This window comes from Salvelinus sp. IW2-2015, linkage group LG14 (genome assembly GCF_002910315.2).
Source record: "Salvelinus sp. IW2-2015 linkage group LG14, ASM291031v2, whole genome shotgun sequence".
Lineage (NCBI taxonomy): Eukaryota > Metazoa > Chordata > Actinopteri > Salmoniformes > Salmonidae > Salvelinus > Salvelinus sp. IW2-2015.
In genome coordinates this window covers 34360154-34372579 of record NC_036854.1, presented here as the reverse complement: position 1 = coordinate 34372579, position 12426 = coordinate 34360154, and the positions used below count along the sequence as shown (strand labels likewise).

Here is a 12426-nt window from a genome sequence, read left to right as displayed (position 1 = left end):
CCCGTACTGTACCCTATAACACCACCTCACACCTGACTGTACCCTATAACACCAACCTTACACCTGTTACTGTACCCTATAACACCACCTCACACCCTACTGTACCCTATAAACCACTACACCTGTACTGTACCCTATAACACCACCTCACACCTGTACTGTACCCTATAACACCACCTCACACCCGTACTGTACCCTATAACACCACCTCACACCTGTACTGTACCCTATAACACCACCTCACACCTCCGTACTGTACCTATAACACCACCTCACACCCGTACTGTACCCTATAACACCACTCACACTGTACTGTACCCTATAACACCACTCACACCCGTACTGTACCCTATAACACCACCTCACACCCGTACTGTACCCTATAACCATAACACCATCTCACACCTGTATTGTACCCTATAACACCACCTCACACCTGCACTGTACCCTATAACACCACCTCACACCTGTACTGTACCCTATAAACACCACCTCACACCCGTACTGTACCCTATAAACCACCTCACACCCGTACTGTACCCTAAACACCACCCCACACCTGTACTGTACCTATAACACCACCTCACACCTGTACTGTACCTATAAACACCACCTCACACCCGTACTGTACCCTATAACACCACCTCACAACCCGCTGTACTGTACCCTATAACACCACCTCACACCTGTACTGTACCTATAACACCACCTCCTCACACCTGTACTGTACCCTATAACACCACCTCACACCTGTACTGTACCCTATAACACCACCTCACACCTGTACTGTACCCTATAACACCATCTCATACCCGTACTGTACCCTATAACACCACCTCACACCTGCACTGTACCCTATAACACCACCTCACACTGGTGACCAACAGCATCCATCATCCTCAGTACTATTACGTAGACAGAGCAGGCCCCCCTGACCTCTACCTTTGTTGGTCGTAGGATGTTAGTTTTCAGCCCTGAATGTTGCTTGGGGTGTTTTGCTCATGAGACTATGTTGGTGTGCATTCATGTCAGTGTTGATAGTAATTAGCTGACAGTGTGATGCTGACAACCAAGCTGTTAGCGGAGGTGCCAAAACAGACACACACACTCCAAACACATGGCATGTATCTCAATAATCTAAAGTGGCTTCCTCTTCTTATATCCTTTTTTTTCTGCACTGGTGTAAAAATGCTGGTGATTGCAAATACCTGGAGAAGCCATTCACATTCTTGTCTAACACTCTCTTCTTTCTCCCATCCCTTCATCGGTCATCCCTGCTTCTCTTTCAGGCTCTTCTCCAGTATGGGCCCTCTGACCAGTGCATCCACCGCCGCCGCACTCCTCCGCCAGCCTGCCCCGCCCGTCGAGACTCCCTCCATCCCTCCGCCAGTCCTCTCCGAACCTTCCTCCTCCTCTCCCTCCTCCTTAGCTGCAGCGGATCGCAGGGCCTCCAGTATTGCAGCTCTGAGGCTGAAGGCTAAAGAGCACTCTGCTCAGATCACCCAGCTCAACATCCTGCCAAGCGGAGCTCCAGGGAAGGAGGTGTGCTGAACAGCTGTTACCCCACCCAGCACTCTCTTTCCTAGGCTTCTGTCCATCACCTGTTCCCCCCTCTCCACCTCTCATATCCCTGCAGATCTGGGAAAGGAGTGGTGGATGGATCCAACCCTGACCCCTGATCTCTGTCTCCTAAACCCTGATCCTCTCTGGGCTGAAGACTCCTTTCCCAACAGCCCCCCCCCCCCACCTTACCCATACCTCTTACCCTCAAACAAAAAGCACGACCAAATTCAAATAGCACTGGCAAACCGAAGCGCTGTGTGTGTGTGTGTGTGTGTGGTGAGCATCATCCCCCCTCCCCCCCACTCTTCCAGGTCTCCTGGATGAGCGTAACCTTTAGCTGTAGAGCCCTTTCGTCCAGAATCTGACACACAAACACCTCCATATGTGTGTAACCCATCTCTAGCTCATGCTTCCTGGTTCACAAAGTCCACTTTCTTTTCTGTGACAGATATAAACTACGATCTCAGCGGGGTAAACTCCCATGACTACCTGCTGGTTGGCACACAACACACACACACACACACACACACACACACACACACACACACACACACACCACACACACACACACACACACACACACACACACACACACACACACACACGTGCTCGCTCACTCGACTCTGGGGAGAGAGAAAGAATGAACCAGAACTAGGAAAGGAACAGTGGAGACTGTGACATTTGTCTGGACCACATGAACCCAGTGCCATAGCAGTCTGAGGAGGTCTCCATCCAAGCCAAAGCAACCAACCTGTCCATAGACCTTTCTGTCCTCTTCTGCAACCCAACCTGTTGCTGGCTCAATAACCTGCATCGAGTTTGTTCTTTTGTCTTCATTGATACTTACATTATCATCTGGAAGAGTTATTGGAAGAAAATCTACAAATGTTCAGCTAATTGAGTTTGACTAAAGGACAAATGAAGTGAAGTTTAGATTCTATCCAGTGTCTCTTATATCTGAACTGTGTGAGAAAGAAAGTAAACTGCTGTAAATATTATTGTAAAAATGAAAAACAAAACAAAAAAGGATGATTTTCAAAACAGAGCCTTGTATATTTGAAAAAGACAATGTTTTGAGAAGTTGCACTTGGTGTAGTGTTTTATGAGTATGAATGTGTCCCTGTGTAAAATTCCCCTGTGTTTATGGAATATCATAGGTTTTTAGATGATTATTTATGTCAAAACTGTTACACAACAGATTGAGTGCAGGGCAGGATTTATTTTTAATTGTTTAAAGTGATTGTCTACATTTCCTGGTTTAATAATAGATGGAAAAAAGAGAAATGAATAAATGAAAGTGGTGAAATGAAATATGCTTTAGATTATTATTTAAACCCCTTATAGAACTGACAAATGCCCAGGAATTAAAAAATAGTGAAATAGAATTATAGAACTATTAATAAAATTGTTATGAATAAACTGATGTTGTCTTGCATATTTATAAATAATATTATAATGAATGCCTCAAAACAAAATTATTTTGTGAATCCATTCTATGTTTGAAAAGGAATAGTAAAATTATAGCATAAAGAGTTAGTTCCAATGAGGTTGTTTTAATGATTAAACGTGGAATTACATTAATCACATTTCCTTTAATTATGCGAAATATTCAGACCCACTATCAAATAATTTCATATAATATAGGTCTATATCAAAATAACCTTTATTATAAGTAATTGCTTATTAAATTGCAGGACTTAAATTATGGTAATATTCTTCAACATTAATGTAACAATTGAAAAGTCGTTTGGAAATAGGTCCAAAACGGATCTAAAATTGTTTTCAAGTTTAATTTAAAAGGAGAGGCTCACCAGAAATGAAAATAATTCAGTTGTGAGTGTGAGGAGCTGAGAACGGGAGTAGAGTCCTATTTTCTTAGGCACTATGGTGGCTGGTCACCTTGGATAGGCTAACTGAAAGAGAAAATAGATTAGTTCAGCAATGACAGATATAATTCTAGGCCGCTGTGTGCGTCTGGTCTCTCCAGCCGAGTTGACAAAATACAGACCCATATATTCATGAGCTAAATCCCCACATGTGAAACGGGCGACAAAGGCGAGGGGTTTTCAATTAGATCGCCCACTTTATTTGGGGCCCTCTACAAAACGCGCTTTAAAAACTTTTAAAGGCGCTAAATTGGTGTTAACATCGGTAATGCCATGTCGATGGAAGCGAGTCCCTTTGTCATTAATGAAGTAACAAACCACTTTATCAAAACGTCTTTCTCTCGAGTCCCCCTCTTCTACCCTCCCTGCTTTCATCCATCCCTCTACCCACGACTTAATTCCCCAAATCCCTAAGAAGCGGTTCTATTACGCGCCATCAATGCGCTTCCTTTCACCTAAGTCATTCTCGCCCGTTTGACCCGTCCATGGTCTCGGACCAAACCGCGTGAAATTACCTTTCGGATTAATTTAGTCCGTTTTTATAGTCTCGCTCTGGTGGAAACCCGTTTCTTTCATCGGCCTTGTTTTATACACCTGCTAATCCAAGACAGAATGACATCAGATCAGATGGATGTAATGATAACGCAATCAAAGATGGAAATTATGTGCGTGTCGGAGAGAGAGACAGATAGAGAGAGAAAGAGAGAGAGAGAGAGAGAGAGAGAGAGAGGGAAAGGTGGGGGTGGCAAACTCAACTTTCTCCGGCTGGATCAGTCCTAATTTGACACTTAATATTTCCATAAATACCGCGTACTAAAGACCCCCCCTTGCCACCCACCTCGAGCCTGCATTACGCGACAATCTGACCTGCTATGCACACACAACTGCACACTCGCTCTCTGCGCTCAAAGGACTATTACGCAAAATAAAGACACAAAAAAAACCAAATAATTCTCTTGTACCCAAACCCTCCCCTTCTATGTGAACTCTGAGTGTTTTCAAAATTCTCATTCTATGGGGAAAAAAGACCATTAGAGCGTGTTTTTATGTATAGGATTGTATATGAGGTCTTATTGTGAACATCACTAATGAATGGCAAACCCATTTGCCCCTAATATCTGGGRAATGCCTGGAGCTTCGCAGGAGGCAGGTGACCCGCTGCGCTCGAGGCTTAAACTTTCTTTCCAGAGTGAGAAAAAGACGAGAAGATTGAAATGAGTTGTCGTGGCCACGGGGGCCCTTGTTCATGGTTCTACTAATTCTCACTTGTTAGGTGCGCGCACATTAGAGAATATTGAACATTCTTTGACAGAGAATGGCCTGTAGATTGGATAGGCTCTCGGTTTCAAACGACTTTGAAAACGCCATAATGTAGGTCTATACATCAAATAATGAAAGTTCCCTTTTAAGATATATCTATGAATAGGTTCTGAATATAATAATATAACATTTTCAAATAGGGAACATTTTGAGTAAAAATGAGAATATATAGACCTATGGCCAACACGACCACAATCTTCTTATAAAGGTTGCCTATTAGAGATGTCTAAAATTGCTCTCCACAATGACGCACCCATTTCATCATATAGCTTACATCCCTGGTCTGCGCGAGACTGATTTGACCGCTGATTTCCGACTCTCCAGGACCCTCTCTCCCACCGAACCCTTCCAACAGAATAGCCCCCAATCACTCCTCTCCCCGTTCCCGTGAGGCGCTCTAAAAGCTGTTTTGATGAGGAGCCATCTCGCCTCCCCTCGGACTAGTGACGCAGACTGATGAGAGGAGTTGGGGAGAGAGAGGAGATGGAGGTGAATAAAAGGAGTGAATAGGTAGGCCTCTGGCRCTCTAGTCCCTTTTTCCTTCTCTCCCTTAATTCCCTACGCTCCCCTTCGCTCTCATCCAATTAGCTGGCTGTATTAAGCGGTTTATCGTCTCATAGCTGTCCTTTCAGGACGAACAAGAGGCACACAGCAATAGGACCGGCTCTCCCTTTGACACCCTTCCTGGTACTTACATGTTCCACCGCGCTATGAATAATAGGGATAGAATAGGCCGCTAATTACCTCATCAAAGAAGGCCTTGTCCGACGCTTTGCTCAACGCCGCCATTCTGGTCAAATAGGACAGGCAATAAAGCTTAACATCACGCACACAATACGACTCGTTCGCTCTTTATTAGTCTAGGACAACGTCGAATTAATGCGATGTCTTGTTTGGGAGGTGATTCGGGAATCACAGCCTTATTGAAAAACCCAGTTATTCGCCCATGCAGGAACGCACGTGGATTGACGTGCACATCGCTGCTGTTGCTGATGTGAATATGATGCTTTTTCCTTCCGCAGAGCTCGAGGAAAGGAACGCATAAATACAAAAGCCGCGCCACTGATGATTTAATCTGGTAAAAGTAGAATAAAAACTGCCATTAAGTATTAAACCCACCTTCATGATGTGATTTAATAAATATACTCAACAAAAAGCAACATGCAACAATTTCAAAGATACTGATTTACAGTTCATAGAAGGAAATCATTCAATTAAAATGAATTAATTAGGCCCTAATCTATGGATTTGACATGACTGGTCAGTGCCACAGCCATGGGTGGGCCACCCATTGGGGAGCCAGGCCCAGCCAATCAGAATGAGTTTTTCCACACAAAAGGGCTTTATTAGACATAAATACTATTGAGAACCCAGTCAGACAGATGTGGAGGTCCTGGGCTGGCATGGTTACACATGGTCTGGTCTGCGGTTGTGAGGCCAGGTGGATGTATGGCCAAATTCTCAAAAATTACATTGATAGAGAAATTAACATTCAGTTATCTGGCAACAGCTCTGTTGGACATTCCTGCAGTCAGCATGCCAATTGCACACTCCATCAAAACTTGAGACATCTGTGTCATTGCGTTGTGTGACAAAACAGCACATTTTAGAGTGGCCTTTTATTTTCCCCCAGCACAAGGCGCACCTGTGTAATGATCATGCTGTTTAAATCAGCTTCTTGTTATGCCACACCTTCAGGTGGATATAGTATCCTGGCAAAGGAGAAATGCTCACAGGGATGTAATATTTGTGCATAAAATTGAGAATTAAGCTTTTTGTGAGCATGAAACATTTCTGGGATCTTTTATTTCAGCTCATGAAACATGAGACCAACACTTTAAATGTTGTGCTTATATTTTTGTTCAGTATATATATATATATATAAAAATGTAATGCCACTATATGCACACACACACACACACAATAGGGAATGGTGGTTTAAGTGTTGAGCCTACTTAAGGTCTGTTCTAGGAGTCTGAGGCTGGCGTGTAGTGATTTCTGAAGCGGCGTTTATGGAAATGGTTCCTGCAATGATGATGAGACCTAGTAAAAATGATCAGTCTGTCATTATACATACACAACTACAGTGAAGGATGGAGAACACACAGCGGATATTCCCTAATATACTAATTTAAGAGGCCCTTAGACACACTAGAACACACACACACATTCCTACTGTCACACACACACATCTCTAAGCCACCAAACAGCTAATTGAAAAGGCCAGTTCATACAAACATGTATCAACATACAGTACCAAGGAGATTTTCATTTAGTTATTTCACTTTTATTTAAGCTTCAGTATCAAATGTTGTACAAAACACTTTCCGTATCTAAACAGAAGATTATGAATCTAAAAAAAATCCAACATTCAGAATGAGAAAGTGGACAATTACACACATTAAAAAGCCAATTTTCATAGCAACAGAAAAGGAACGTGTGAAGGAGGCCATTCCAATGACATCACTTAAACAGAGGAAGGTTGGAGAGCGACAACACCTGTTCAATACGGACATTAAAGAACACAACTCCTGCCCTCCCTCACCCCATCTATTTCACCACCCATCCTCTCTCACTCAGTCCATCCCGCTCGCTCGCTCTCACACACACACACACAAAAAAATGAATGGGGGTAATTTTAACAAGTGTCCAATCACGGCAGGAGTCCAGTATACTCACTGGCCAGGGCTTGTATCATTGGCTAATTCCGTGTGTGTGAGACTGTGTGTGTGGTGAGAAGTCATCTGCCCCCCTCACCCAGCCATCCTCTGGTGTCTCGTTTAGCTGATTGTCACCCCCCCAAAAAAAGTGTGACTAGGTCACAGAGTGTGTGTTCGACAGTGTGTGGGGGGAGTAGAGGGTCTTTAGCCCCATCTCAGCAGCCAATCATAATGGGTTGATAAGAGACAGATGTGCTGATATGAGCGCAAGGGTCACACCGACTGGCTGTAATCTTTCACACACACACCTCACTATGTAAATCAAGGCCTAATTTCATACAAAGACCCTATACACTCCGTCCTCCTAATCTCACTCAAATGTAGTAMAATTATCATACATACAAAGAAAAGGCATCAAGAGCCAAGGGTCAACGCAACTTCATCAAACACACACGCAACATGTACAACAAGCATTACCAGAATCATTCTATGCCTTAACACCCATGCAACATGAGGGATGACAGTCACCAAGAAATATGTTGTCTAAGAAAACCAATTTCTTTTCGGTAAACCAAGTCACATCCATAATGATACAGTCACATCCAGAGGAGGTGGGGGCCTTCACTGCCCAAACGTGCATGCTTATAGGACTCCACAGCTGTAAGTCATTAAATCCCCACTGGCCAATAACTGTGAAGGAGTTGACGCAGGATTTACTTGAGGGAAGTGAAGGCTTGGAAGAGTTTGGAGAGGTTGACCTCAGAGTAACCGCTGGCAAGGAGGGAGCGGTCTGGAACATCTTTTAACTTCCTGTAGACCTCCATCTCTGTCTTCCATAATTTCTTAACCCTTGCTGGAGAGGAGGATGAGAAAGAGAGAAGAGAGGTGGAGAGAGGGAAAGGGAGAAGAGGGAAAGAGGGGGAGAAGAGATAAATAATCGAAGAACTTGGTCAGTCTAAGACAGTGTTCAGAAGCACAAGTGTCAAATGTTGCACTGTATGACAATATTCTCTCTGGTAGAAATACAGGCTTTGGGATTTATATCACTCTTAACTGGAAAGTTGAGGGATCTGTAGTGGAGCAGTGATACTATCACTTCAAGTTGGGCTATGGGGTCGACACACATTTTGTGTCAGATGGAATTTCATGACTTTTCCATGACTTAACTACATTTCCATGACCAACAATTGGCGGCGTCTATGTACATATAAAAAAAGTAAGCATAATGTGGTGTCGACACTGAGGCTGCTCTCTGATCCCATGTACCATCTCCTGTCGTTGTGCAAGGCACTTAACCCCTGACAACGTGGAATACCTGTTAGGCAACTGTATAAAACACATACGGTCAACTCTCAGTCTATAGAGCTTTTGGGTGTGCAGGCTCTTGATCAAGCCCTGATCAAACACATCAGAGCCAGTTTATCAAGGTCTGGTTGAGCAGCTAATTTCTAAAACGTGGTTTGTTAGAGGGGGACTGGAATAAAAGCCTGCACAAAGGTATTAGCTCTCCTGGAGAATGGTTGACCACCCTTGATGTATAACATTGCAACCAAATACATTTGTCTTTGTAAATAATTTACTTATTCAATACATCAAAAGATAGCCACAAAAAATGGAGACAGGTGGCAACGGGAGGTGGTAGGGAACTGGTCTATCTGCCCAATATAAATGATCAAAACTGGCGGAGGAATAAGAATAGCATAAATAGGAAAGTACGGCAGTTTAACTTGAGGACCAGGATGTTGACAGCTGTGCCATACAGACTGCAAAATAGCTGGGAAGAGATTTTTGATGTACTGATTCCATGGTACAGTGTGTATGAGTTGATATATAAAACAAAGCAAGATTCAAGACTTGGTGCAATTGGGAGTGGAGTTGCTGGGCAGGGKATAGGATGACGGTCAAAGATAAGTCAAAATAAACAAAGCAAAAATTTGTGTTGGAATGACACTGAGGGGCAACGCTGTTACATCCAATGCCTGTTTGGGAGAGGTATTTTATTATTATGTATTTTCTTGGATGGTTGAGGGGCAGCTCTCTGGGAATTGTGGGGGGATCTTGGAGGGTTGGTGGCCTAGCGGTTGGGAGCTTGGGCTGGTGGCCGATAGGCTGCTGGTTTGGGTCCCAGTTTTGACTTGGTGGGAGACCTGTGGATGTGCTCTTGGGCAGGGTGTTGACCCTCGTTGCTTCTGTGGGACAGAAGCAACTCTGGATGGGAGTCTGTAAGATGACTGAATGTAATGTAAACGTTGAGCGGCTTCTATGCAGGTAGATTGTATGTTTTAATATTCAAAAAAATAATATCTCAAAAGATCAAATGGTTATGGTAGGCTACAGATCCTTGTATTCCGCTGAAGCAAGCCCACAAATGTACCTCTTCTAGTTTAGCTCTATTTATCGAAGCTACAATAGAAGTGTTTACTCTGCAGGCTGACTAGCATCTATTGAGTTGCAAAGTCCCATACATGTGGATGCTCAAATCAACTGGAAGTACCTACAAAAGTTTTGAAGCAACATAATCCAAAAGAAATGCTATATCAAATAATTGTTCCTAAAATTACTGTTTGCGATTCACAGAGGGATGAGTATTACTTCTCTCCGCTCTGCTGACAAGTATTTTTCTCAGCTTCTTAAAATATATATATACAGTCACTTTTTCCACATTTTGTTACATCAGTCTTATTCTAAAATTAATTAAATACATTTTCATCAATCTACACACAATACTCCATATTGGCAAAGCGAAAACAGGTTTTTAGAATTTTTTGCAAATGTATAAAAAATAAAAAATTTAACAGAAACACCTTATTTACATAAGTACTCAAACCCTTTGCTATGAGACTCGAAACTGAGTTCAGGTGCATCCTGTTTCCATTTATCATCCTTGAGATGTTTCTACAACTTGGAGTCCACTTATGGTAAATTCAATTGATTGGACATGATTTGGAAAGGCACACAAGCTGTCAATGTAAAGGTCCTACAGTTGACAGTGAATGTCAGGGCAAAAACCAAGCCATGAGGTCGAAGGAATTGTCCATAGAGCTCCGAGACAGGATTGTGTCGAGGCACAGATCTGGGGAAGGGAACCAAAACATCTTTGCAGCATTGAAGGTTCCCAAGAACACATTGGCCAACATCATTCTTAAAAATTGAAAAAGTTCGGAACCACCAAGACTGGCCGCCCGGCCAAACTGAGCAATCGTGGGGRAGAATGGCCTTGGTCAGGGTGGTGACCAAAAACCCGATGGCCACTCTGACAAAGCTCCAGAGTTCCTCTGTGGAGATGGGAGAACCTTCCAGGACACCCATCTCTGCAGCACGGCACCAATCAGGCCTTTACAGTAGTGGCCAGACGGAAGTCACTTCTCAGTAAAAGTCACATGACAGCACGCTTGGAGTTTGCCAAAAGGAACCAAAAAGGACAGACCACGAGAAAGATTATCATGTCTGATGAAACCATGATTGAACTGTTTGTCCTGAATGCCAAGCGTCACGTCTGGAGGAAACCTGGCACCATCACTACGGTGAAGCATGGTGGTGGCAGCATCATGCTGTGGGGATGTTTATAAGCGTCAGGGACTGGGAGACTAGTCAGGATTGAGGGAAACATGAACGGAGCAAAGTACGGAGAGATCCTTGATGAAAACCTGCTCAGGACCTCAGACTGGGGCGAAGGTTCACCTTCCTCGGGGCCTCCCGAGTTGGGTAGAGGTCTAAGGCACGGCTTCGCCGTGCCAGCTGTGCCACTAGAGATTCTGGGTTAGAGTCCAGGCTTTGTCGCAGCCAATTGGCCCAGCGTCGTCCGGGTTAGGAGAGGGTTTGGCCGGCAGGGAAGTCCTTGTACCATCGCACACTAGCGACTCCTGCGGCGGGCCGGGCGCAGTGCACGCTGACACGGTCGCCAGATGCACAGTGTTTCCTCTGATACATTGGTGCGGCTGGCTTCCGGGTTAAGTGGGCATTGTGTCAAGAAGCAGTGTGGCTTGGTTGGGTTGTGTTTCGGAAGACGCACGGCTCTCGACCTTCCTCTCAGAGACCGTATGGGAGTTGCAGCGATGATACAAAACTAACTACCAATTGGATACCACAAAATTGGGGGGGGGGGGGGTGCAAATAAATAAATGGTTCATATTCCAACAGGACAATGACCATAAGCACACAGCCAAGACAACGCAGGGTGGCTTCGGGACAAGTCTCTCAATTTCCTTGAGTGGCCCAACCAGAGCCTGGACGACACGATCAACATCCCTCGACAGACCTGAAAATAGCCAAGGGTAGCCAAGTCAAGTGGTCTGAATATTTTCTGAATGCACTTATGTATGTACAGTTGAAGTCGGAAGTTTACATACACCTTAGCCAAATACATTTAAACTCAGTTTTCACAATTCATGACATTAATCCTACTAAAAATTCCCTGTCTTAGGTCAGTTAGGATCACCACATTATTTTAAGAATGTGAAATGTCAGAATAATAGTGAGAGAATGATTTATTTCAGCTTTTATTTCTTTCATCACATCCCAGAAGTTTACATGCCACTTAATTGGTATTTTGGTAGCATTGCCTTTGAATGGTTTAACTTGGTCAAACGTTTCAGGTAGCCTTCCACAAGCTTCCACAAAATAAGTTGGGTGAATTTTGGCCCATTCCTCCTGACAGAGCTGGTGAAAAAGCATGCTTTTCAGTTCTGCCCACACATTTTCTATGGGATTGAGGTCAGGGCTCTTTGTGATGGCCACTCCAATACCTTGACTTTGTTGTCCTTAAGCCATTTTGCCACAACTTTGGAAGTATGCTTGGGGTCATTGTGCATTTGGAAGACCCATTTGTGACCAAGCTTTAACTTCCTGACTGATGTCTTGAGATGTTGCTTCAATATATCCACATCATTTTCCTCCCTCATGATGCCATCTATTTTGTGAAGTGCACCAGTCCCTCCTGCAGCAAAGCACCCCCACAACAAGATGCTGCCACCCCCGTGCTTCACGGTTGGGATGGT

The 12426-nt window shown here is 43.9% G+C and overlaps 2 protein-coding genes across 3 annotated transcripts in view; one reads left to right on the top strand and one right to left on the bottom strand.

Annotated features, from left to right (window-relative positions):
* Positions 1 to 2113, top strand: part of arxa (aristaless related homeobox a) — a 7971-nt gene extending 5858 nt beyond the window's left edge. Inside the window, exon 5 of the mRNA XM_070446809.1 lies at positions 1049 to 2113. Within this exon, the coding sequence (XP_070302910.1) occupies positions 1049 to 1551 (503 nt within the window). The 3' untranslated portion in view covers positions 1552 to 2113. The remainder of the gene's footprint in view (positions 1 to 1048) is intronic.
* Positions 2114 to 7034: 4921 nt separating this feature from the next.
* Positions 7035 to 12426, bottom strand: part of pola1 (polymerase (DNA directed), alpha 1) — a 91884-nt gene continuing 86492 nt past the window's right edge. For both annotated transcript variants that reach the window (XM_024000044.2, XM_024000045.2), the window contains exon 37: positions 7035 to 8282. In XM_024000044.2, the coding sequence (XP_023855812.1) occupies positions 8143 to 8282 (140 nt within the window). In that variant the 3' untranslated portion in view covers positions 7035 to 8142. The remainder of the gene's footprint in view (positions 8283 to 12426) is intronic.